The sequence below is a fragment of the Patiria miniata genome, unplaced genomic scaffold (genome assembly GCF_015706575.1).
Source record: "Patiria miniata isolate m_02_andy unplaced genomic scaffold, ASM1570657v1 HiC_scaffold_3, whole genome shotgun sequence".
Taxonomy (NCBI): Eukaryota; Metazoa; Echinodermata; class Asteroidea; order Valvatida; family Asterinidae; genus Patiria; species Patiria miniata.
The window spans coordinates 21868637-21896451 of record NW_024037069.1 but is presented as its reverse complement, the minus strand read 5'-3'; the positions used below and the strand labels follow the sequence as shown (position 1 = coordinate 21896451).

The 27815-nt window shown below is 39.0% G+C and overlaps 3 protein-coding genes across 11 annotated transcripts in view; 2 read left to right on the top strand and 1 right to left on the bottom strand.

The window, feature by feature from the left end:
- Window positions 1-1784, top strand: part of LOC119738081 (zonadhesin-like) — a 90191-nt gene extending 88407 nt beyond the window's left edge. For all 8 annotated transcript variants that reach the window (XM_038212811.1, XM_038212810.1, XM_038212812.1 and 5 more), the window contains one exon: window positions 6-1784. In XM_038212811.1, the coding sequence (XP_038068739.1) occupies window positions 6-409 (404 nt within the window). In that variant the 3' untranslated portion in view covers window positions 410-1784. The remainder of the gene's footprint in view (window positions 1-5) is intronic.
- LOC119738084 (COX assembly mitochondrial protein 2 homolog) lies at window positions 1542-5291 on the bottom strand. The gene is made up of 4 exons (XM_038212819.1): window positions 5225-5291; window positions 4087-4317; window positions 3458-3529; window positions 1542-2967 (listed from the first exon to the last, which is right to left on the bottom strand). Exons 2-4 carry the CDS (start codon window positions 4165-4167, stop codon window positions 2890-2892), a joined length of 231 nt encoding a protein of 76 aa, XP_038068747.1. The 5' UTR covers window positions 4168-4317; window positions 5225-5291; the 3' UTR covers window positions 1542-2889.
- LOC119738083 (protein FAN-like) lies at window positions 5282-26629 on the top strand. 2 transcript variants are annotated; one of them, XM_038212817.1, is made up of 24 exons: window positions 5282-5361; window positions 6755-6853; window positions 7364-7442; window positions 10091-10146; window positions 10639-10732; window positions 11106-11219; window positions 12049-12234; window positions 12734-12805; window positions 12953-13061; window positions 13746-13839; window positions 14440-14602; window positions 14969-15123; window positions 15918-16093; window positions 16930-17061; window positions 17592-17730; window positions 18033-18193; window positions 19462-19555; window positions 20405-20463; window positions 20600-20735; window positions 21999-22215; window positions 23086-23236; window positions 23756-23858; window positions 24748-24857; window positions 25589-26629. In XM_038212817.1, the coding sequence occupies exons 1-24, from the start codon at window positions 5324-5326 to the stop codon at window positions 25678-25680; spliced, it is 2829 nt and encodes a 942-aa protein (XP_038068745.1). In that variant the 5' UTR covers window positions 5282-5323; the 3' UTR covers window positions 25681-26629. The 2 variants fall into 2 exon arrangements, with proteins under 2 accessions (XP_038068745.1, XP_038068746.1); XM_038212818.1 differs by lacking the exon at window positions 6755-6853 and having other exon boundaries at window positions 5309-5361.
- The last annotated feature ends 1186 nt before the right edge of the window (window positions 26630-27815 follow it).

Below are 27815 nucleotides of genomic sequence, written 5' to 3'. Positions count from 1 at the left end.
TCAAGATATTTCCTTCGGCGGCGCTCAAGCACAGTTGTACGGCACCGTCGACAACTACTTCCTAGACTATACCATCGGCATTATTAACGCTGAGCGTCCCATCCAAGGTCGCCAACTCTGGCGGGTCCGCATGTGGAGCGCCACCCGTGATGATGGCACCGGACGCAAGATGGCCTTCCTCAAGCAGGCCCTGAACAAGGAGCAATATAGCCAGACCATCAGCACCACAGACACCCAGCTCCACTTCCAACGCTTGGAGTACCAGCGGGACTTGGGTAACCTGCCCTGCTCGGCCTTCCCGTACGTCTGCGCCGAGTTCTTAATGACTCGTGACGGCTTCGACGAATACACCACCTCCACCACGTTCGGCGAGCCGATCAGTACAGCTTGCCTTCCAGCATGTGGATAAATTGAACACAACTCCAAACCTCGAAACTTTTTAACGATCAGGCATGAACTTTTCCAAAAACCACCTGATATCCTCATTCTTTAAAAACTTACCGTGTATGTCGGTGAAAATTTAAAAGACTGTAGACTGTCTTGTAAAGCTTGGAAATTGCTCAATTTGTTGCAACTTCTAAGTTGCATGCCCGAGTGCTATACTATCGTTAAGACACAGTTTAGTTTGTTTCAGGTAAAATAATGATAGAATTAATTAAAGAGTTTTGTTCTTTCATATGTCTTCAGCTGCCGTACACCACTGTTTGGGCCGTTCGAAATTGTTAACACTCTTCTGGCGTGTCAAGTCTAACAAAACATTAACGAGAAAACTTTGACTTTAAAAGTTAACAAATGAAGCCGCTACACACTGGTCAGATACACAGAGACAGTTTACAAAATGAAGAACCAGTTTTTTATTAAGTTTGCTGATCCACCTTGGATAATATCTTCAATGTATTTGGTTTTATTTTAGGTACTTAAATAATCTGTTCAGACCAAGTTTTGTAATTTGAAAATCCGCAAGAAACCATGCTTCCAGTTTTTCTTAAACAGCATATAGTGCGACAGTGTCAGTTGAGTTTTAACCGTAGATGTGTAGATCAGTTCTTGTCGGTGTTCTTATTTGTTACTTTTAATTTGATCCACTTTGCTCCCAATTAGTTTCTTAATCTTTGTAATGACACAAAAATAGCCTATCTGATTCATTTTATGCCAATATTTCTAGATACCTTAGGTGTCATCACTTGAAACAACGCAATTCCTTTTGCAAAGCGTTCAAGACAAAACTTTTATGTCTAAAGCTTGCCGTGGTTTGTTCTAGAACCAAAGTTGTAAAGAACGTACGTTGAAACGAGGAAAGCTTTAGGGAGGAAGAAGAATCGTAATTCTCGGGCAAGGAAAAGACTAGAGTCTTGAACCTTCCAAAACGAGAGAACTTTTGGAGAGTTTCTATACATTTCAAAACAGGAAAATCTTTTTCTATCTTTTTCTTAGAAGCAGAAAGTTGGATGAATAATCTCATGTTGATTAACTTGACGTTATGTGATCAAACTTCAGAAACTGCACTAAAGAAGTGAACAGTACAAAAAAAGGCAACAATGTTACATTTTCATATTCATTTTATTAAAAAACAACATCTGTTCCTTGCACCCCAGTTTCAAAAATTCGCCCACTTATGTGTACATGGTCTTGCTACACGGTATGCTGAATAGATATCAGTACAGGAGAATAAGTTCCAGTACGTATTTTAATGTCATTTTTAATTATAAAACTGTACTCAGTTTTTTTTGTATGAATGTAATAGTTGTGTTTGTTAATGAAATAAATAATAGATTTTGAAGAGAGAAAAATGTTGTACTTGCAATTGGATGCTCCAGAGTTCACAGCAGTCCAGGACAAATTAGAAATTAATTTAAAGCTAATTTTTCTTCTTCAAAACAAAAACCACCAACTGCCTTTTTCCCAAGCTTGCTCGTCAAACTCCAATTCCTTGAAAACATATTTGCATGATCTTGTTTTTTTAGCTTACACATGTAGATCACATGTTCAGAGGTGGGGTAGATCATTTACGATTTTCTTTTATTTGAAGCAACAAAGGTGCTCAACAATTTACCTGATGAAGCTTCAGCTCTGTGAATGCTTTATATTCCGAGAAAACAATTTTCAAGGATCTTGGTGTCAATTCAAAAGTTGTCGAGTCATGTTTTGAATTGCACCCAAAATCAGCATCCAGGACACATTCTTATTCAGCTGATTGCAGCTACGCGATGTCACGCTCTGAACTGAATTATCGCAACTGTGTGTGCGTTGTGTCAATGCTTTAGCACACCCATTCACGAATTCGCCGAATTACAAACCAACTACTGACAGAATTTTCCAAAACTTTTGTTTTCTTCAAAATGAGAGCATGCCAGAAAGATTTCACAGGGAGTTTCGTGCCATTACCATCTTTAAACCAAGTAAGCTTTTCTTCATCTACTTTTTGAATAGCTGCAAATGATCTACTCTACCCTTAATTTGATTATACTCAAAAGTTTGAAGATAATCAAACATACACATACAAAACAGGCCGTCTGAAAAGTACCATGACAACGCCTCCCCCCCCCCCCCCCCCGAAAAAAAACCCTATGGCCAAACTTTGTAGTACATCATGCCAGATGTACACAACGCAAACTATGCCAAGCCTACTCTGAAATGAAAAAAACAGTTGGGCATTCTCTCCATGTCATAAGTAGAATAGTGCATGACCACAATGCGACATTTCCTACATAGATTCTCCCTCGAATGGGCCACACAACTGTCAACTCTATACAAGTAGTTGCACTGTTTCCGTCTCGTTTGACCAATGATCAGGCTTGAGCAATGTGGATTGTTGATTGCCATAGCACACTAGACATGTACATGTTATGTGGCGATGAATGTTTCACTTGTCCAGCAAACTATGAGACGTCACAATTGCTCCACGAGGCCCATTCTTCGTCTGCGCTCATTTGTCTTCATCTTGTTAGCTTCCAGCCGCTGGTGGTACTGGAATGAAGAAAATAACAAAAGCAAGGAGCAATTTCAGTCGGGTTACAGCTTGTCTTGCCTCTGTCACACATCACATATAAATTGAATAATCTGTTGCTCTTGAGCTTAAACTGGATGACTTATGAGGGACTTGTGATGACTTACAACAGATGACTTGTGATGATGAAAGGACTTGCGACTGACAAGTGAGGATAAGTGAGGGCTTGTGACATGAGTGGGGACTTGTGCAGATTTTTTAGGACTTGTGATGACAAGTGAGGACTTTTGATGACAAGCGAGGACTTATATATAACTTGACCACTCAACCAACCGGTTCTTTTCAGAACCACACTTCTTCCAAAAAGAGATTTCTTTCCACATGGTGTTACCCTCAAACTTCATAATTTATAAATTATTTAAGTGAGGACTTGTGACTAGCAAGTGGAGATCTGTAATGACAAGGAATGACTTGTGAAGACTTGTGAGGATCAACTACAAGTTTGCCTACCTCTCTGTTTAAACAGCTTCGTAGATCTGTGTCCTCTTGATTGCACACACCCGTGAACTTCTTGAATGGATTCTAGAAAGTGTAACATCAAAGAAAGTACACTATATTGAAAACTTTATATTTTGGGTATACAGTGAAATCTCGATAAGTCAAACTCTGATAACTCCAAACAACTGATTTAATAGTCAAACAAAGAATCAATTCCCTTCAGTAGTATAACAATATACAACCCTGATTAACTCAAAACTCTGCTTAAGTCGCATTTCAACCCTGTTCCCTTGAGGTTTGACTTACCTAGATTTCACTGTATCTTTTTTGGAAATTTGGTCACATTCAATAAAACATAGGTAAATGTCATGTCATTGGATAAGACGATGGGGGGGGGGGGGGGATAAAGGGAGGTTGAAGACTGTCTTGAAAAGGGGACTGGGTAGGATGGGAAGAAAGTCGAGATATAATTAAGTAGGGATGGGGAGAAAACATCTTAAAGAAAAGGCAAATTAGAACATTGAGAGTGACAATCTTTTTGAGAAGGAAAATGTAGACCTGTTTGACAAGGGGCACTTAAGAGATGTTGGTGATTCTAAGGAAAGTGCTAGGTTCGGAGAAAGAAAAATCTTTTTCCTCACATCTTTGTGGCACTGCAGCAGTTTTCTGATGAGGATGTTGCACTCCTCTGTGTGGAGATGAGAGGATAGATCAGGATGCATCTTGAAGGTTTGTACTACAGCAAGAATTACGTCAATGGCGTCAACACATCGGGCAATGCTCGGGATTCCCCCTATTCTAAACAAACACCAAATCTGTATCAGCAAGGTATGCTGTACTGCTTGCAGGAGACGAGGAGTTCTAGCTGGTCCCTACATAATAAAAAAGAAAAGAAAAGATGTCATTAACGAAAGCACCAAAAATGAAATGTATCACAATTTTTTGGTTGTTGGGGTTGTGAAGTTCATTCTTTTGTCGGGTTACGTTTGTTTCTTTGTTTTTCAGGTGTTTCATTCTATGGAGAAAACTTAAATGCCCTAGCTATTTTTACAGCAGCTGTAATGCAATTTTCAACTGCTATCTGGTTCCCTGACCTGACAATATATTCAACGTCAGGAATCAGGATCCTTGGCACTTAGAACCAGACTATCAACCAAATGGTTCTTGGACTTTATTTTCCTTTTTTTAAATCCTCCACAGCCATGGATTATAAAGCAGAAAATGAAATCTACTTAAAAAAAATAATAAAGTAGGATTTGATTAAAAACATAAAAGTAAATGAAACTAGGCCGTTAAATGCAATGATAGCAGTTGAAATTGTGTTAATACATTACCATGATTACTAGCAAAATTTTAAACATTTCATTTAGGCAAACACAGAAAATTAGCATGCTATAGGCTAATTGCCATTGGAGAAACACATATCTCTGACACTAGTTGGGACTGCCTCAATTCTAATTGGTACTACATGTACAGCAACTAAACATGTAGCCTACTTGGTTGGTGCAGTTTCAAGTGTTGCCGACACAATGAAATTGCCGGTACCAACTGCGCACACCAACAAACCAACACCAACCCACTAGCCCTGGTGGACTAGTCGTATTGCAATGAAGACTTATTCCTCCATGGGCTAACCAACCCACCAACTTTGTCAAGCCAAAATCTGTATCCCAAGTCAACTAAAATTTCGTAACTCTACTAGTACTACTATAGGATTTATAGTCATGACAGTTACAAATTGCTCTGAATAAAAAAAGAGAAGAAATCTAACGAACTTACAGAAAATACATGCAACAAATCTCACATTCACAAACCTCGACTGAATTACTGGGAAATAACATTTACGTAATAGCCTGAAAGAGGGCGCTGTTCTTCAAGATGGCGTTCCTCAGCGAGGTTTCTCTGCAAAAGGAACGGTGAGATTTATTCCTTTTATTATCTTCAAACCGTTTAGAAAAAAAATCAGGGAGGGCCAAACAGGTCTCCTTTTCATTCTTAATCATGTTAATGTAGTATTGGGAACAGTGCTGATGATTAAATTACAATAAATGGCCCACTTCCTTTATCATGTTTATATCGTTTCCCACTGGGTATGCCCTCTGACCACTGCATCATTTTCGGGAAAAAAAACATTTCGATATTCGCAATGCATATTGGGATTGGATGACAAATAAACCAGGCAATATGTGCACAAACTGATGGCGCAGATTATCAGTTTTAACTTTCATTTGATTCCTCCACATTTTATATCAAGAATTTAGTGATTATTTTGTTCACACAATGTTGCAATTTGAAACATTAATTAGGGCCTACAAATCATTTGAAAATCAATTTTTAAAGCCTACATGTATCTAGTACTAGTAGAATGATGGGCGATCGTATACGGTGTAGTGTAGGGCCCCTGTTTAGTTTTGATCAAATTAGAGTTAAGAGTGTTTTTTTATTACCCAAAAGTGATCTTTTCTTTTCAATTTCAACCTAACAATAACATGCCCAAAGCAAACTTCTCTCAATTAATTATAATGACACCTTTTTGTAATTTTCAACAGTTTCTTGGGGTAAAAATTACGATTTTCCTATGCGATTTACGGTTGTTGCTGTTCGAGTCAGCCCGCGGTGCATGTTTACGGTACATCGCCATCTTTATTTTCGTGTTGCGTTTTGTCGTTGTCATTGTGATTTTACCCCCAAATTTCCCTTAAAATTTCAAAACCCTGCCCTCTATCTATGACATACATCAGATTCGAACCGGCCAACCGATCCCGTTATCTCGGTGGTCGAGTGTTAGGACATGTGCACTAGAAAGTAGGAGGTCGTGGATTCGAGTCCCACCCGAGTGATTTTTTCCAACTTTCACTCGGGAGGTAACACACTGAGTATACAGTGTTTAAACGTTGGTGAAGGGCAAAACCTAATTTGATTTCTAAAGTTAAAAACTTAATTTTATTTACAAATTATATTTCTTAAGTTCTGAGTCAAAAGTTCAAGGGGCACTCAAAATGCTTTTTAGCTACATTAGGGAACTGCTGGAGTATGAAAATGTTTAACGGAAAAATGACGGATTAATTACAAATTATTCAAACCTGTTGCATACAACAGAGTTAAAGCTTGACTGGTTCCTGTACCTCATAGGTTTGTGCAAAAACTGCATCAATTGCTTTGTCGGGTGCACCACGAAGTGACGTATCGTCTATGGACTTTCTGCACACTATTCGTTACTTCGTGGTGCGACCGAGGGCTTGTTTGTCATCCATGCCTATGATGCAATGGGAATGTCAAATAAGTTTGGTATAAACTTTAACCCCACAGATTCTCCCTCTTACTACTGGAACCTGGAGAAATTTACTTTGAGGATTTCAGCGTCTTCTTCTATCCATCTGATCTTCCAGAGGAAGAGGCTATCAGGAGGTAAAGAGTAGATAGAAAATATCTAAATGTTAAATAAATAAACAGAGCAATATGTCAAATACACAGTGTAAAATTAATGCTAATTAATCATTAGTATGGTAAATAGTGAATAAGCGAATGCAATTTAGACAGTTAAACAAATAAACAAAGGCAATAAATTAAACAATGCAGAATCAGTATTTGTTAGTAATTAGTATATCAGTGGACAGTAAAACATGCAGTATAGACAGTAAACAAATTAACAGTAAGCAAAAATAAAACAATTTGAATTTGAAATTTACCAGTATTCACCATTAGTTGGTGGAGCTATTATTGGATTACTTGTACAAACATGGTGTTAACCACTTTCCACATTATTATAATCATAATTGAATTATCATCCTTATGTGGCAATATGTTTTTATATTTTATAGTTGAAGAAAATATTTCATTAACATTGGACAGTGACATTTTAATATATTATGTTTGTGTATGATTGGTTTATTTTCCCAAGTGTCATTTTGTTGACAGAAGAACACGAGGACGGTTGAAGGTTTGCTCCAAATCCATTGTGTTTGATCCTCAAGACGTCTCGCAACCTGTCGTCAAGGTAGGACATCTTGCATCTTCCATTAGAACATTTTACCATTTACTCAAAAAAAAGTAAAATATATTCCTGCAACTAACAACATGCCCAATCAATAACCACTGGACAACATTTTGTTTGTTGATTCAATCACGAGACCATCCCAAATCCGGTCACAAGTCTAGTAGCAAGTATGAAGTAATAAGGGATGAACACAAAGGAATGCTTTTCTCACAGTTCATTTGAATAGCTTGTGACTTGACTTGTGCCTGGATGACTAGTGACGGACTTGTGATGGACTTGGGAGGGACTTGTGATGGACTTGTGATGGACTTGTGATGGACTTGTGATGGACTAGTGATGGACTTGTGATGGACTTGTGATGGACTTGTGATGGACTAGTGACGGACTTGTGATGGACTTGTGATGGACTTGTGATGGACTAGTGACGGACTTGTGATGGACTTGTGATGGGCTTGTGATGGACTTGTGATGGACTTGTGATGCACTTGTGATGCACTTGTGATGCACTTGTGATGCACTTGTGATGCACTTGTGATGCACTTGTGACAAACTCAACTGCATTACTCCAACACTTTTAGGACAAGGGTTCCTTAAAGAGAATATACATCATTTGCTTTTGCTGTAATTTTCAGAAATGGATGGAATTGGGGGTTGGAAATATAAAGCAAATATAGTTACACTGACTTTTTGGAGGTTTTGGGTTCGAAAAATGCTATAAAAACCTAGAAAAACGATCATTTTCCTGTAGTCTGGTTCCCTGACTCCATATAAGAAGAAACAGAGCAGTTTACATACATTGGGGAATTGTAAGGTCAGGGAACCAGTCTAGCTGGCTCGTACCCGTTCATAGGTTTGTAATCGATTGCAAACAAGTGCAATGGTCAATTGGGGCCAGTATTTGAAAAAAAAGCCAGTTGTTTCCAACGCTGATCGGCCGATCAGCGTTGGAAATTGATACAAAAATACCACTTTTCTTGAAATAACAGTATACCAGGTGCCATAATTTTACAGGATGCTTTAGACTGTCATTTACCAACATCCTATTAAGGTATTTCGCAAAAACTTTGTAGTTTTATTTTTCGATGTTTGCAAATGTTGTATATTCCCCTTAAAATTGTACATTTCACATTAACAATCCACTGAACTAGTCACCCTGGTGCTGAATCCAAGCATCCACTTCATAAACAACTGCCAAATTCTTGTTGAAAACATTGAGTTAAAACAACTGGTTCTTTTTCTTTTCAGAACCGCAGAACTCAAAACAGATATTATTCACATGGTTAAGATTTGTAACTTTGCATGGTGGTAGTGTTAACTAGTGAGGGTTTGCGGTAAAACCATGTGGAGGAAGAATCTCTTTGGAGAAGACGTGTGGTTCTGAAACATCGAGTTTTACAACCAACCGGTTCTTTTCAGAACCACACATCCTCTCAAAAGAGATTCTTCCACATGGTGTTACCGCAAACCCCCACTAGTATTCACATGTGTTACCGCAAACCTTCCATTCTTTGCTCATGTCCACCTTGAAAACCTACGAGTCTAATGAACAGAGATGAAACTTTTCCGATTTTAATCGGAAAACCGACTTTTTGAATTTTCCAACGAAATTTCCGATTTTTTTACAGTGTGTCCCACAAAATTTGATTTTGTAAGGATTTTTCTCACAAAATGTCATTTTATTTCAATCATAATTTCGAAAAAAAGTTGATGAAAAGTCGATGGAAATGGCACGTTAAAATCATCGCGAACGTAGTTGTAATCTCTTTCACCAGTCGTTATTGGAGTGTTTCAACGGTAGAAACACGGGGCATAACACTGATCGGACCTTCTCCGGCTGGACAAAAGGTTAAAACATTGACAGGCGACATGGAAAAATCACTGTGTCGCACGTGCGTGCGAATATGCAATGGTACCAGCGTAGCGTACCGTACCACTGCACCGTACACCGCGCCGTCCGCTAGCACATGGCCGGTCGGAACGGGTAGCCTTGTGAACGATCTAGTGGATAAAATCATTATGTTGTGCGATTTTCGGAGGTTTCAAATTTAGTTATACTAAATGCAATGCTTTAGAAATCGTGATGATTATCTCGAGGATAGCGAAGAAAGCATTAGCGAAACATTTCACTGGCATTTGTTAGAAGAGAAAGACGATAATACCTGATTTTCCCCACGTATGAATGCAAGTGGAGTAGTGGAGTTGTATGGTTGAATGGACATGATCAGATGATTGAAGCACCATGAACGGTGCCCTTGTCTTTCGGACTTTTCCCTAGACTTTCTCAAGTAAGAAGTGAACTTCTTTATTGATGACTCCATTACTCTAACAGTAATTCGGGCATTTTATGCAATGAAAACACTGACCATTGTTTTCATCGTAAAATTTTGTTTGAATCAAAAATAAAGCAGGAGTAGTTGTCCGGAAATTGGGCATGAAGTGTATTGTACATGCATGTACATGTACATGTGTGTGATGCAGCGCGGCCCAGATTTCGGACACGTATTTTTCTATGGCATATTTTCCGATTTTTTGGCCATATGCCAGTTTCATCTCTGAATGAAGGAGTGGTATTATTTCTAAACTGTTATTGCAAGAACAGTGCCTTTTTCATCTTCCCCTTACATATCTCATTTTTTTCTTGTCTTCAGTTTCCATTACGAGAGTGCATCCAGATAGACAAATGGACAGGCCCACTTCTATCCAGGTTTGTGTATAATGTGATATAATCAAATAAAGAGCATTTAAACTTCGGTTGATAGAAAGTATTCTTTGTACTTTTTTTTTTCAATTCAATGAAAATTTCAAACCAGAAAGGAGAGAACAATTGATGTGCAGGAAATGCATATATACTTTGTAAAAGTTACTTCTGTGTTTATAATATATAATTTTGTGTGTAACATTCTGATATGCGTCATTCTATAAATTTGGGGTCCACTTTTTTCCTGTCCCTGTTACATCTGACATCTATGAGTTTATAATTCTGATGCTTTTCTTAATGCAGCCGCCCTCCATGAGTGATTATGAATAGTGAACTACCCACTCCACAAATAAAAAAAAAATTTGAAGTCCTTCTGAATGGTACTTGAATGGAAAATATAAATGACAAGGTAACGAGGTCAGGAAAAAGTGTCACACTTTGGACCTTAAATTTATAGAATGACCCAAATCAAAAGAATCTTTGCAATTTTTTTTTCAGACTTGGCAACCGTGGGGACGTCATTGTCATCCAATGTAAGCAGAAGATTGAAATGAAGGCGAACAACATCATCGGTTCTTATGAATTTAAAAAGGTATAATTATGATCTTTTTACATTGAATTTCTCACAACTTTTAACCTTTGGACCTTTGACTTAAATTTGTGACCTCAGTCTGCCAAAGTGTGAGCATTTTTTGACAAGTCAAAGAAAACTCGCTAAATGAACCAAAAGTCAATAGAAAGGACAAACAGTAAACTGTTTATAGAATTTCCGAAAATTCTGAAACAATTTTTGGGGAAACTGTCTTGGACAACAAATAGTGAAAGAATAGTTCTGAATTTCTTTTATTAAAAATAAGACAAACTTGAAATATTGGAATTTTCTTGAGAGATGCATAAAAGCCAGTATAACAGGTCAAAATATGAGAAAGAAATAAACTGAATTTGTAACTCATTTTGTCATTTAGGAAACCACCAAACACCTGTTTTCGTTGAATTACGTCACCCCTGATGACGTGCTACAAATGATGTGTCAGCTACACAGAGCATCTACCTTACCACTGGCTGATGAAGCAGGCATGGTAGGTTGACAGTTAAATCATTTTGTGGGTTCAAATCCCACCCGAGCAAGCTTGTTCAAAAGTTTGTGAGAGCCAAAACCCAGCTGTAAAACTTTAAGACTCCCCGATTCAAAATTCAACCAAAAAGGCATTGATCTGTTATATGTTTGAAGCGGACAGCTGAGCCCAGAAAGCAGTCTGGTCAAGTGAGAAAGACTTCTGCACTAGTAAGCAAAAGGAAATGGGTTCGAGCCCCACCTTAGCAAGTTTGTAACAAAAAATTTTCTTAGTAATCAGTGCACAATATTGAGAGTCTCAAATGTTCAAACCAAGGCTCAATTTTGTGGAGCTACTAGGCAGAAAAAAAGTACTATTAGCAAATCAAAATAGACAGAAAACCAGCCACTAATAAAAAATGCACCACATGAAAATATTAATTGGTCACCAGTTTTTGCTAAGTAAGTATTTTCGACAGTTAGCAAATTGTTTTGTGTGCTAATCACCTTCACAGAATTTGCCCCAGGTATTCCAGAGTCATGCCAGACCAATTTTTTCGAGAGATTAAAATTAAATACACTACATGAAAAGTTTGTCATTCGAAACAGTTAAAGGCAATTTATTGAAAGATCGACCACTGCAGTCATTCAGGACAACTCGAGAGACTAGTCAATGAAAAATTGATACATAACATTTCCCTGTCAGAAACCAAAATCTATTTGTGTTGACTCGACTTGTTCCTAATTCTATTCTGGTTTAGCATGACTCTAGAATGCCAGTGTGGAAAGGGTTTAAATCACAACTCTTATTTTCAATCATCCAATGAGATGACATGCTGTCTCCGTTTGTGCAGATTGCAGCCATCGTTTACTCCTGCTACAACCGGACCAAGTTCAACACCAGCTGGCTGGAGACGCTGTACGAGCAGATCGTCATGGAGACAGTGGGGGACCACATCACGCCACTGGTGGTCAACCCGGGTCGCATCATGCTGACCTCGTCCCGACTGTACTTCCAACCCTTCAACAACGTGGAATCGGTCAGTGCAAATCACACTCTGTGGCATGCTTCGGGCAGTAAGCCCCGCCCACCTTTGGTTTCTGCACATATCTTGCAGCGATTGTGACCAAATTTGACTGAGTCCATTGTGATTGTTGTCTTTTGTAACTTGTAACCATACTTGTGATTGACATGTGATTTGATTTGTGGCTGACTTGTGATTTGACTTGTGATTTGACTCGTGATTGACTTGTGATTTAACTTGTGATTGACTTGTGATTTGACTTGTGATTTGACTCGTGATTGACTTGTGATTAACTTGTGATTGAGTTTTGATTGACTTGTGATTGACTTGTGATTGACTTGTGACTGACTTGTGATTGACTTGTGGCTGACTTGTGATGGACTTGTGATTTGACTTGTGATTCGACTTGTGATTCGACTTGTGTTGGACTTGAGTACCATACAAAGTGTGCTGTTACTGTTGACAGTAAACTTGCACTATATTTGTAAATTGTAAACGTTTGTATTCTTACCAGGTCCCTGTTATCAAAATCAAGTTGTCGGACATCAAGAGACTAACCAAGAGAAGATTCCTCCTCAGAGAAGTGGTAGCTAAATAATTCTTTGTCTTTCTTTAAGTTATTAAAAAAATATGTCTGTGCCTGGTACATTTTGATGGATTCTTTATAATTTCCCATGGCGACAGAGCAGAATCAAAAGAAATGACGATACTGTTTTGTGGGTTGTTTTTTCAGGGCCTTGAAATCTTTTGCACAGAGGGATCTTTCAAGTCGGACATGTTCCTGGCATTCTCAAAGCCGGAAGACAGGAATAAGCTTTACAAGAACATACTTGCCCAGGAAGGTATGAAGATAACTCAGTTGCCATTAAGAAGTGACATTCACCCCATCATTCAACATAAAGTCGACTACCAATTTTTTTTTAGTTGCAATTGGGTCATAGGTAGATAACTAGTCAATCAAAATTTCACTCAAAAGTCAGGTAAAAAAAATGATAAAATATACAATGACTTAGAAATTTCTTTTGTCGCTTGTGATATCTCACTTGTCATGTGTCACTTGTCTCCTGACATGAGATTAGATGATTTGTGATTGTCCTCTTCTGAACTTGTGATCGACTTGAGGATGTTTTGTTATTTATTACAACTCGTGAATTAAGCCGTTTACTGCTCCTGAAGTCTAGTCCTGAGGGGCCAATTTCATAGAGCTGCTTAAGCACAAAATTTGCTTGAGCACACAAAAATCTTGCTTAGTAAAATCAGGTTACCGGAAAAAAACTTCATGTGATTGTTATGCTAAAGTGAACAACAGCTAAATACCAGTCAAAAGCAGTGTACATCGCATGGAGTTTTGGCTGGTAACCTGATTATATTAAGCAAGGTTTTTTTGTGCTTAAGCAAAATTTGTACTTAATCAGTTCTATGAAATTGGCCCCAGAATCTAGGGGTAAATTTAGCATATGGTTCCAGTGATCATACTTTTTCATTTTATATAAAACCAGCCTGACTCATTTGCATCCATGTTTTAGGTGTTTCTTTGAAGGAGTCAGCTCAGGAAAACATGACACTGCTGTGGCAGAACGGCGTCATCTCAAACTTTGACTACCTGCTGTACCTGAACAGGTAACGCTCCCACATTGATCTGTCCAATATTTCCTCTCTTCCTGCCCCATTAAACACATTTTACATCACAATTTGTGTGCACACTCGGCCATACCAAGTGCCGGATCTGAGGGCGTATGACATTTTAATGATATCAGGATGGGGAAATCAGAGGTTTAAGAGCTGATAAAACTAAAGGGGTTTATGAAATCCTGGCTTCAACTGTAGCATTGGCTTCATCTTCAGCCAAAGATTCATTAAAAATCCTGCCATGTTCAAGTGAATGGTCTGGGTGTGACACCAACGAACTAAAAGCAGCAGCACTGGAAAGACGGGCTGTGGTGGGAGCGGAGCCAGTGATCCCAACTGTGTATAATTTGAGGAGGAGACCACGGGCAAATGCTTATGTCTAACGAATGAATGAATGAATGTTCAAGTCCAAGAAACTACACAACAACCATTGGCCTTTTGGGACAGGATTTGGTGTCTCGACCGTAGAGAATGGACCAATTATTGTCCTGTAGTCTGTTAAGTCTGGGACTAAACCGTGCCGCTGAAGCCGAAGCTTGAGTCAAAGCCCAGATTTCATAAACCCCTATATTCTTGACCTTTGACCCACAGCCAAGCAGACAGGAGCTTCAATGACCTGACCCAGTATCCAGTCTTCCCATGGGTCATTGCAGACTATATCAGTGAGGAGTTGGACCTGACGAACCCGGAGACGTTCCGAGACCTGAGCAAGCCCATCGGGGCACTCAACCCACAGAGATTAGAACGCTTCAAAGTGAGCATGTCACTTTTATTTATTGACTTATGATTTTTTTTTCTCAGTCTTTCTGATAATGAAGCCAAGAGTTTTTTAATTGTGCACATGCACTGTAGCTCACAAGACTGAAGAAACTGTTGAATTGTAAGATGGGGAAAGAAATTCCTTGTTTGATATTTGGGGAAAATCCCAGAATCAGGTAGGGGCTGAAAACCCAATTTACACGGGAAAGGTTGTAAGGCGAGGAAAATGCCACAGTGTCAACCTGTCTCCTCAAAGTTATGCATTGTTCATATTCAATCACTTTAAAATGCCAGAGCGTAGAAATGCATTTGGTAAAACCAAAATTCAAAAATTGAAATTTACTCTTTTTATTAATGCTAGGAACGGAAGGTTGACATGCCAGAGCCCAAGTTTCTCTACGGTTCCCACTACTCTACCCCTGGCTACGTGTTGTACTACTTACTGCGAGTAGCTCCGGAATATGCGCTGTGTCTGCAGAACGGCCGGTTTGACCAACCGGACAGACTTTTTAAAAGGTACCCCAATCAATATGTAGAATGCCATGGTCCAGTGGTTACGGTGTCTGACTCACGTATGATGGTGCGTGGGTTCGAACCCTGCCAGGAACATGGTGTTTGTGCCCTTGGGCAAGACACTTAACTACAATTGCCTCTCTCCACCTAGGAGTATAAATGGGTACCTGGGAGGGTAGAGGACTGAATGTGCACTGACATCAGCTGCCGCGTGGTCCTGATGAACGGGAGAATAATTGTATAACATTTTGAGACGTTTCGTTTGAAATTTCCGTTAGTATTTTGTTTTTTTTATTCGGTGAAACGCACGCAAAAATGGCCCAAATGTTGGCACGATGCACATGCACGTGCAGTTGCTATAATTCGTCGGTTCAGTGCGCGACATCGCGTAGCTGCAATCGGCACAGTGAGAACGTGTCTCGGGCGCTGAATTCAGGCCCAATTCAAAACATGACTCAGCAACTTTTGACTTGAAATTGAGATCCTAGAATATTGTTTTCTCGGAATATACAGCATTCACTGAGCTGAAACGTCATCAGGTTAGTTGTTCAGCACCCCTCTTTAGATTTTGAGCACTTTTGTTGCTTCAAACAAACACAAATTACAAATGATGGACGCTACCTTTAATAATACACACATAAAATCACGGAAACCAGGGGCCAATTTTATGGACTTTCTAAGCTCAGAAATTTGCGAAAGTTTCAGCAAATGTGTTTTCTTTTTGGCTAAGAAAAAAACGATTTCCTGGCAAATTGTATTCGTGCAGATTATTGACTTTCATCTCTTTATCTCCCCAGTGTTGCAGAGACATGGAGCAACGTCTTATCCCTGCCTTCTGATGTCAAGGAGCTCATCCCCGAGTTCTACCAGCCGGAAATGGCCGATTTCCTCATCAATCGCAGCGGGTTGAACCTAGGGGTGCAGCAGGATGGGTCAAAGGTTAACCGAGTGGAGTTGCCGCCTTGGGCAGATGGTAATGGCCAATTTTGTTCATTTGAGCTTATAATTTGTCTAATAAACCTTTTCATGCTATTCAAAGTCTATGTGTTTGGCCTGGGTTGAACCCCAAGATTTCTGGAACGTCTTTCACGTAAGCAAGAATCCAACATGGCTTCTCTACACGGGTAAAATCCAACCCTGGTCAGGACCAGGGTGCGTAATTTTTATTCCTAGGAGGGTTAGGGGCAATGTCATGAATAATTCATGTTTATCCATGAGAACGGACAATGACATCAACAGCATTGTTGTTAGTTACTCAACTAGTTACAATACATTAAAGCATTTTAAAGATCGGTTGTCGTCGAGCTACCACACAGTAGCCTAGTGGATAGCGAGATGAGCTTATGGATACAAAGATCCCTGGTTCGAATCCACGTCGTCGCTGCTCATTTTCATCAGCTATTTTTCTTCTCCAAATTTATCACTGAGATAATTTTAAATTAAGGGGAAAATAGAACGAGAACCTAAGTCTTGCAATGATTCAAAGGAAAAACTGAATTATTCATGACATTGCCCCTAACCCTCCTAGGAAAAAAAATTACGCGACCAGCGTTGAGAGGCTTTTCCTGGATAGAGAATCCAAAAGCTATTTAAAATTGAAAGTTCCTTCAATAAAAGTTTGACTTTGCTAATATTTTAACTCTCAATGGAGAGGGTAAGCACGATTTGAATTAACTACATGAGTGCCAAGGGCTCTCATGTAGAGCTTATGTATGCATGTTAGCAGTGGGCTTGGGTTTTGCAAAGGCATCTAAACAATAATCTAAACACATTATGTATAGAGAGTTAATAATTTTCTTGATTCTTCAGACGAGGTGGACTTTTGTCGGAAGTGTCGCAAGGCTCTGGAGAGTGATCATGTTTCAAACCATCTTCATCATTGGATCGATCTCATCTTTGGGTACAAGCAGCGGGGACCTGAGGCTGACGAAGCTGATAATGGTGGGTCATTTTCTCTTGGTAAACACTTCAGCTGTGGTTTAAGACAGAGAATTGTGGAATAGGGGCTAAAAACTAAGGCGAACAATTTGTAGGACTTGAGGCTAATTTGATTAAGAACAAAAATTGAATTTGGGAATTGGGGGTATATGATGAAATGGTTTAGTAATTTCTTGAGAAAAGAATGTATTTTTCCAGAATTTGCAAGAGGAAAAAACTAAAAATAAAAAAGAAATTGTGAAATTTTAGATATAAGCGAGTAAAATTCTTTCTTAATTATAACAAAGTCTTTTGAGGCTTTCTTAAAGAGAGAGTTTTTTTCCAAATCACAAAAGGGAAACTGAGAAGGTTTACCTTCAATAAATATGAGGTTGGACAAAGAAATTGTCTGGAGGGGGATTTGAACCTCAGACCTCCATATCAGCACTGTACCAATATCAAGTTTTATTTTGGCGTTCTCCTAATTAACACTGTGATTTTTTTTAAACAATCCATTCACGTTTCATTACGCTTTGTTTTGTTACCCTGCGCAGTGTTTTACTACCTGACCTATGAGGGCGCTGTTGATCTAGACAGCATCAAGGACCCCAACGAGCAAGCGTCGGTCAAGGTGCAGATCATGGAGTTTGGACAGACGCCAAAACAACTCTTCACCAAGCCACACCCAAGCAGGTTGGTCGAGAAATAGTGTCCGACCAGAACAAGTAAAATGACATTTGGCCATCCTTTCTTCCAACAGACCTGAGACCTAATGGATGTCACGCTTTGTTTGCATGTACGCTTTCTTATGGGAGCTTGGTGGATCTCGTCCCTACCTGGCTCCCATAGAAAAGCACACACGTAAACAAAGCGTGACGTCATTCTGTCTTTCGAAAGAGAATTTAAGTACAGTTGGCAGAAAAATTTCTAACCTGTGTGCCAAGTTGAGAAAAATGGTTAACAAACCACTGCTGTAAATGCTTTCTCACCAATAGATTTTCCCCTGCCGTGCCAGTGTCAAGACATTCCAACAACAGCAGTCCAGTTCCAGTCCCACAACCCGTCGAAGAGGAAAGTGCAAACGAAAGGTTAAGATCTGACTCTGATGCCTTCACAGACACTCACACAGACACACAAGATCTCGAGGAGGACACAGGTAAAAAAAAAAAAACACACACATTTTCCAATTTTCTCCCTTTCTGGCGCTAATTTCATGGTTCTTGGTGGTTCTTGGTTGGTTCTTCTCCTAAATACTCCACGTGGGAGTTTATACAGGAGGCCAGAAACACCGGGGCAAACCCCTTCTCTTAGCGATAAGTGTTTACTGGGTTCTTTTACGTGCATTTATACAACACACGGGACCTACGGCTTAACGTCCCATCCGAAGGACGAAGCAATAATGGTTAAGTGCCTTGCTTAAGAGCACAAGTGTCCGCTGGCAGGCTCGAACCCACGTCACTGTTGCCTCTGAAACACCAGAACATGAGTCCGGTGTCCTTAACCGCTAGGCCATCACACTCCAACGGATACTGGGAGGGGCTAAGTACAACACTGTGCTTAACTTAAAACATATTGCTTAGTAAGAAAGTATGCTTTTCAGATAAAGGTTACCAGCTAAAATATCATGCAGTGTTTACTGTGTGTGACTGGTTCTCAGCTCATTTCTGCTAAGCATATAACTGGCTTTCAAGAATTACTACTTTTCCTACTTTTGCCTAGTGTTTTTTTAACTTGCTCCTACTTTTCCTACTTTTTTCTTGAAATTTCTACTTTTTCCTACTTTTTTTTCCCACAACTCCTTAAAAATGAAATCTCATTGTTTTTGGGGGGGAAAGAATTCCATACATGGACATCACTATTTTTTCCCTGCAGTGATCTATCAGCTATCAGAAAACGATAACATATCTTTAAAAAGTCAAATTTAGCAGGAAAAATATTGAAGCATTTACTGAGAAAACACTTAACAAATTTCAGACCAGTCTCATAGGGTTTGTGCACAGGGCTTCAAGTGATGTCCAGGTATGGCACTCTTTCCGTTTATTTTTTAAATAACAGTGTTACACACTGTCATATGTAAATCACACAATGAAGGGCTTGGGCGCAGGAGTACTGCAACTGTACTTCCAAGAGCTTAGTTGAGGATGGAGCACAAGTGTTGTGAATACAGAACATGCCAAATGAGGCTAATGGTGCTGTTGACATGGGTGATTATCAAAGAAAACTGCTCCCGAAAGCCCGTAAAAAAGCCTACTTTTATCCTGATTTTGTCCTCCAAAGTCCTACTTTTGTCCTGGTGTTTATTATTTGTATTTTTTTGATGCTACTGTTCTAGTTTTTCACCTGGGTCTGCCATGCAATTAGCTAAGCAGGATTTGCACTCAGGTTGAGTGAAATTTAGACATTGGTTTTTTTGTCGGTCTGCAGCAAGTGCCATACAAAGGAAAGGTTCACTGTTGTCGCATCAGTGGGATCGTATGGATCAGTTGCAACCAGCCTGTCAACACAAACTACACAAAGAGTGAGATATTTGTTTATTTTTTTCACAATTTTTTTTTTTTGGTCAGGGAGATTTAAATTGTGATGATGGGTTTTACGATCAAGCTAAATGAGTGGTTTGTCGGGAAATTTCATTTGGAGATACAGGCCAAAATAGGACCACTTCATCACATCACTTCATCACATCTCTTGGTATTCCGACTTCCATAATTTTTGAACTAAAGATGGTATCAGCATGCGGTTTTCACAGCAGGAATGCTGAGATGGTGCTCTTTCCAAATCTGTAAAAAAAAATTGACCAGGGTCGAAAAACAACTTATCTAGCTTGATTGCATCACATTTACAAACATTTCTTCATTAGCACTTTCTACTCTGAGGCAGAGCTCGAACCCACGACCTCCTGCTTACAAGTGCTAATATCTTTAGTACTTAATCACATCAATAGCAATAAGATAATGCTTCCAGGTGTACTGTGCTGCCAAACTCAGTTATCTAAACAAAATACCTATGTTTTAATTCATGGATCTTCAATGTCCGCCAAGATTGCGCTGGCGTCCACTCCAAGAAATGCAATCCTCGAATAAGAAAATGAGTGCAGCTTTCTGTCATCTGATCACATTTCAAAACAGGTTATCTCTTTTTCATATCGAGGTCCCCCCCCCCCCCACCTGAAGATGTATTTTTATAAACACTGCACACTCGGCATCGCCCAAGAACCCACACAACAAAAATTTACAAGCCCACTCGGGCAAAACCAAATACAAAAAAATTACATCTACCTCAGGCAGACTTCTTCTCAGAGAAAAGGTCTATCCCTCATTTCTACACCTGCTTAATACATAACTATTTGACTTCACCTTTTTCTGTCCAGTACCGTCAAAGATGTCCAGGTCTCAGACGATGGGAAAACGGTATTCTCCGTGTCTCAAGGTAACGGAAATTCTGTTGTCTCTTTGTCAAGAAATATGTCTCTTTGTCATGGTTGAAGCATTATTCGGGCACAGAACTTATAGTTACGTAAAGGCAGTAAAAGGATTGATCACTACATGTACTTTTTTTTGTATAGACACTAGTTTGAAGTTGTACTCACTTGAGGACCAGCGACAGCGACGTAGCATCAGTATATCCAGCATGCCGCTGTCATCGCTGAGTGCAATGCCTGATGGGAAGACAGTACTCGTAGGATCATGGGACGACTCATTGTAAGCGTTAGAAAAATACTTCCTGGATATTCATGTTCTAATTTCTGAAGAAATCGCAGTGATGGAAATTTTGAAACAGGGACATTTTACTTTTCAATATTAGGTTTTGTCCTCACACCGTTGTATGTTATGAGCACTGAACACCATGTGCTGTCTGCGAGCGTGCAAGGAAAACAATCACAAGCTGACTCAGGTGGGACTCGAACCCATGACCTCCTGCTTACTAGTGCAGACATCTTAAAGGGCCCATGACTTGAATTTTACTTGGGAACATTATTTTGTTCAACTTTCTACTCTTAAATGTTTGAAAACTATTTGACATCCCTATTTGGTTAATTTTATTGAAAAATGCTTTTCTTTAAAATTTGCAATGCTTTTCCTGACAAATGAGGGCGCTGTTGCCGTATTTCATTTCAGGAAGACACTGGTCAGTTTAAGGTTTTCTGTTGTTGATCCCAAAATTGTGAACCCAAAATTTACTCCTTGAAAATATTTTTTAGGAAACTTTGCTCATTGGCCTACTGTCGTGTACTGACACAACAACAAAAATCACCAAAGAACATAGCGTTTACGGCAGCAAATTATCATAACTTCTTGCAAATTATTGTGCTGAAATAGCTGTAACATTAAAGTTTCTGCCTGAAATGACATCACACTTTTGATCATGAATATGTAAATTCTCATTAGCTTATAAACCAAAAAGCACCGAAATGTCCGTAAAAACTGCAAAATGACAATTGAAAATCAGGTTAAATGGAACACAAAGGTACATTTACAAGGATGGCATTTAAAAAATAAATTTACATGGGCCCTTTTACCATTTGACCATTGAGCTTGCTTGGGTTTGGCTGGCCGCAATTTTTTTTTCCCAAACGACATCCGCATATGGGTGTACGCTATGGCGTTTTGGACTTCTCTAAAAAAAAAAGGACTTCTCTAAAAACATGAGAAGAAAATATAAAATTGGAAAAAAGAAACAAATTCGAAGGTAAATGAAATTCTGACTTATTTCCCTTTAAAAAAAAATCGTCCGAAACCCACAACCTCGCGGTGCAAAATCACGACCCTCTCGACTGAGCTATCGCACTGCACGACAAGTCCTGGGGAAAAAAGTAATTACATACCTGCGTACGTATCATAAAAAGTATCATAGAGTGCGCTAAACAACCATGTATGTGGATGTAGTTTGGGAAAAGAAAATTCGCTGGCTGGCCGGGTGGAATCTGATGTACCAATATCTTGCATGATCACATCAATTCCCAGATACTTGTACTCCATCGAGTATGGCCGCATCGTTGACAAGCTGATGGCTCACGACGATGCGGTGTCGGCGCTGCATCTACAAGGCGAGGTCTTGGTCACTGCATCCTGGGACTCCACGGTCAAGGTCTGGACAGTGGAGGACCTGTGCGGCCAGAGCAACGGGACGGTCAGGTTGAACAGCGTACAGATGACCGCTGAGTTCGATCATGAAACGGGGGTAGGCTTATTAGTCTGTGAAACTCTCTGTAAAAGGGTCATAGTTGAGAGACCTCAGTGTTTTCTTTTCTGCACAATAATGCTGTTTGAAGCAAGTGTTGTTAACAAAAGTTTATCTCACAACATCAAGCATCGTTTGCACCTTCCAAGTTAAATTTGTAAATTTTTGAAAATCTACCAAACAATTGTTCAAACAACTTCCTATCTCTCCTATCTATCTTTCTGTTTGTATTCACATTTTGAACAGGCCTATTGTTTATAAGGCAACTGATGAAATTTACAATGTTTACGTTTAAGATTTTGAAGTTTAAGATTTTTGCACACAAGTGAGTCATGGAGATCATGGTAGCACCGTGCTCATATGAAGACAGTCCTGAAGACAGACAGAGCATTCTCGGCTAACTCTTTCAGGCCCGCACAAATTCATGTATATAGTGTGACCGCAAACTTCATGACTTGTTGGCTCTCAACCATGCAAAGCTCCAAGTCTTACCTCATATTCAAATTGTTGTCAAAAAAGCGTTAATTCAATCACAGATTGTCATGAAGGTAAATTTAGTAGCCAATGGGCTCCGTGCGCCAGCGAAAGAGGGTGCCCTTTTACCTAGCAACGACGTCCCATGGGTGGGACATTTAGCTGGTTGACGCGCACCGTTCCTTGTGTGTGACGCACCTACACCAGCAGCTGCAGGGGATTTGTATTATGTACACGCAGTGGTACGGCCGCGCGTCGCGGCAAAATTGCAGTCAGGCAAGATGGCGTCGGTCGGTCACCCCCAACTGTACTTTCTTTGCCGTTGAGGGGGTGCTTGTGAACGGAGCGGGTAGGCAATGTGCAGATATGTATGTATTTCTTGGCTTTGTGTTACAGGTGAGCTGTCTGGACGTGAACGGTGATAATTCGTTAGTCTTATCTGGGACAAAAGACGGTGCAGTGTACATATGGGATGTCGGCTCTCAGTCCGTGCTTAGATCTAGCATGAGCCACACTGGTATGGTGCATGATGTCAAGTTTAGCCCAGGTAAAAATATTGTTAACATATAGATTCATGTTTAAATTTATTCGAGCGATAACTTGGTGTGCGAAGCAAAGCCTGGTGCAACCTAACCTAAAGACTGCCTCAATCTGTAAGGGAGGGTATCTTTATCCAATTTACAGGTTCTTTCCGATTCCTGGTAGTTTGCCAGGTTGCCAGAATCTGAGCATTTTGATAAAGCTGAGCTCCACCGGAAAGCTTAGCCTGTTCATGTCCACCATTGTTAGGAATCTCTAGCTGTACGTTTTTTTGAAAATGTGTGATCACCACACATTGTCATTTTAAGATAATATGAATCATTTTTTAGTAAGACAAAAACACTTTTACACTCTTTTAAGTTGGCATTATTGAAATATATTCAGACCATCTAAGACTCTGTGGTGAGATGGGTTTTGCAGTTCATTTTCTGATTGAGCTTTGTCCTCATGCTTGACTATTAACTAGAATGGAACAACATAAATTTGCGTCTGAGAGATGTATATATTGTTCGGTTTGTTTCCACAGATGGGAAGATGATTTTGTCCGCTGGGGAGGATCGCTTCATGAGAGTGGTCGATGTTGGGACTGGAACGGAAGTATTTGCCAAGGAGACTGAACACGAAATAAGGTAATGGAATCACTTCAACTGCTACAAAAATGGTTTAGTTTCTACTACAAAATAGGCCATATCATTGAGCAAATGTGGGCACTGTAATAATGCCAATTACTGGGTACAAACTGTAGAAGTATGACGTTGAAACAATTTATAAACATTACTTCAATCCTCTTTCAATCTACAATTTAAGAATGTAATTTCTGATTTATAGCAACATGTGAATTTACGGCAATAACCCATGGCTTCATTAACCCTAACCGCCCTGAATCCTTCAAAATCCTCTTTGCCAAAGTGGAGGAATTTGGAGGATTGAGGTTACATGGCAAAAGTGCGTTACTGATTTCGTAGGATGCACTTTGTCAAGGTCTTGGGCCGGACCTTGTGTTGTTTTTGCTCAGCCATGCATAAATATAGGCCTGGATTATGCTTGAAATCCTTCGTACTGCTCCAGGATGTCACGTGCCAAGCCTCCACATATTGACAGTCACTGCTGCAGGATTTTGCAGGATTCAGGCAGTGGTCACCCCTCCACGGACCATATTCAAGAAATAATGGAGGAATTTGCAGGATTGAGGCTATATGCTATTTTTTCATGAGGCCAATTGGAGGATTTTGCAAGATTGAGGCTACATCCTAGCAAAAAGGCCTTGGGAGTTAGGCTTAAAGTGTCCTCAGTTGCATAAAGAAAATGGCCTGTTGAGAAAATTAACAGTTACACCCAACACAGAAATGACGGTTAAAAAAAAGCATGGAGTTTTTACCGTTTTTATCATTCCATTACGAATTCACTATAATATGGGGGGTGGAAGTGGTTATTTGGGTTTTTTTCCCCAGAGCAACAGCTTTTCAGTGTTTAATTTGCCTGTTTGCATCTTTTTTTTCATTGGTCTGATGTGTTCAGATGTGTTTGTTGGAGAGAGAATACGGTGTTAGCAGGGAGCTCCAGTGGGGAACTGTTGGTCTGGGATATGGTCAAGGCTCAGCTCACAGCTACCATTCCTGGGCATGACGGTAAGTCAGTGTAGCAGACATGAAACTGGCCTATGGGGAATTTTTTTTAAAAAAATATGCCGAACAAAAATCTGTGTACAAAATCTTGGCCGTGCTGCAGTTACACATGTACATGTACATATACCTATTTACAATACACTTCATGCCCAATTTCCAGACACTGTCTCCTATTGTATTTTAGATCAAAACGAAATTTATAGCATTGCATTTTGTACAACTCAATCTGAAACATGTGGCTTTTATTGCAGTTGAACTCCACGTGCAACAGCCTTGTAGCTCTGTACGTAGCTAGCTAGCTACTATAGTTTCAATCATTATGTTAATGCTTAGACTTATTTTCCAGCTGTAAACTTCTCCAATCTGGACTTACTTATGTGCGTCTACCATATAATTAGTACACTGACGACTGGTAGAACAGGTTTCTTCAAATTCGTTGAAATTTAATTACAAAAATCAGACTTATGCGTGGAAAAGATTGTCAAAAAATCGGAATTTTAGAAATAAATTTGAAAAAGTCGGATTTCTGATTAAAATCGGGAAAAAATTCATCTCTGGTGTATATATTTAGTGTTGTGGTATCTGCGGGGTAGCAATGCCAGTAAAAATGCAAACAATCAGTTTATTGTCTGAGTGTTAGTAAGACCACAAAAACCAAAGTCTTCTAAAATATTTTGGCATCAGAAATTGTTATTATTTTTTTCCATTTTTATTTATACATGTTTTACCTACAGATGCCATCAGTTGTATACAAGCAACGAGCGATGGACACACAGTGGTTACCGGGGGAACCGACAAAAAGGTCATCGTGTGGAAGGTCAGGTGACCCGACCGATGAGGTCAGAGGGCAATAAGGTCAACCGATAGCAAATCACAAAGGTCAAAGTTCATGAGAACTCAGACTAAATAAAATTTACTTGAAGAAAAAAAGCAATGCAATAAAGTTGTCTTGCCAATTAAAAGTTTTGCAAATCGAGAATTTTTTTGCGAAGGAAAAGATTTCCTTGTGATGCACAAGTAAAGTGAAAATTGTAGTTTGTATTTAATTTGTGTCCGTCTTAACACAAAAAAAAGGAATGCTGAATAACATGAATGGGCATTGTTACAGATATTTGAAGGCTTTGGAGTCATTTTTATTGGAATTTTTTTTCTTATTAGATTTCACGTTTTTCTTTTTAATTTTCCCATTTTTGGGTTAAAATTGTTTTAATTTGGTACTTAACTCTTTGAACTCTTTTTAGTTGGTTTTTATTAAAATATATTTTTTGGAAAACAGTTTTTGTTACTGTTTGGGATCACAGCTCAATTTTGCACATATAAAAAAATATATAATTTAATGAGTATATTACTGTACTGGATGATAAATATTTAAGTAGAATAGAATTTGTACAAAAAAAATACAAAAAACAGTTTACTTTCAATTTTTTTGAATTATCAAGTTTTTTTTTAATTTATTGGCACAATACTCTGTACAGATTGTTGATTTTTGGAAAATTGAAATTAACTGCTATGAATTAAATGGATGTTTTGTATCAAATTGAATGCAATGTAACTATAAAGGTGATCGTGTTAATTGAAAATTTCTATTGGCAGGGAGGGGCCAAGTATCTTCAGAAACCGAGTTTGGAGCTACTTTGAAAGTCTCTAATCCTAATTTGTGTTTTTGGTGCTTTTCATTTTTGTGTCTAGTTTGGTGTCAGACTTGAGACAAACTTTGCGACAACTGAAATATTAAAACAACAGCTCATTGAAATGTGGGCCATTTTGGATGTTAATATGGTATTCCTGGATAGAGCATTTAACAAATATTTGGTATAAATGGTATAAAAAAAATACACAGATTTTGGCGTGGTTTTTTTTGGGAGGGGGGGGGGTTGGGATTTCAATTCCAACCCCCCCAAAAATCTGTGTCTGACCAATACGAATATTTTTGATGAAATGATTAAATATCCCTACACTAATAACATGAAAATTAATGGCTATGAAAGTTATTACTTTTGTTAAGATTTTAGGCTTACAAATTAATCTTTACATCTTTCAGTACGTTATGCATGTTTGTTATATCGTGTGCTTGGATACTGTAATACTCATTGATCTGCAATGGCCACGTGTCCAGTCTGTAAAAATGCATATACACTGTACACTGGGCTTCATATGCTCGGCATATAAATTACCCGTGCGCTCGCCACTGAGAACTGCAACCGCCGCTAAGTTTCGCATCCGGCAGGAAAGCCCGCAGTTATCAAAGGTTGCATTGTAGTGATTTCATTAATTTCTCGCATAGCAACTTACAATGGACAATCATTTATCTCTTTGACTTATTGGTACGATACAACAAAACAATTGTTGACTGCTGTGATGTGGGATATGTCGTTTTCGCCTGGGGTGCTATGCGCCACTTCGGTGTTAAACAACAGCATATCCCACAGCACAGCAGTCAACAATTGTTAAATATTTCTGATCGTTTGTTTAATTAAACATTTGTCAGTAAAATTGTCATGTACATTGTATTCCCTTTGAGAACACTTCACTACAATTGTACACAACATTTGACAATAACAAATACACATCTCAAGTACCTCAATTTAATTTTTTTTTTAATTCACGTGAATGTTTATTTCTACATTCGTTTTCCTTCTGTACACAACAGAATAAAAATAAAATTAATATCCAAAAAAAGTCCCTGAATTTGTATCTTTTACTTTAACTAGTTTGTACCTAAATGGATATTTTGGTACCCACATCATCTTCCGAAACTTATCGGTAACTTGCTTTTTGCAACTTGAGTTTGATCATCGATCATAAATTGTCATTTGTCAAACACCCTGTTCAAGCTTGAACAGCTTGAAAGGTACATTTAAAGGTAATAAACAGCATTTGCAAACATCCAAAAACTAACCTACCAAATTATTATGAAATACCTTACTTGACTGTAAGTGAATAATAGTCTCAAGCATCCTG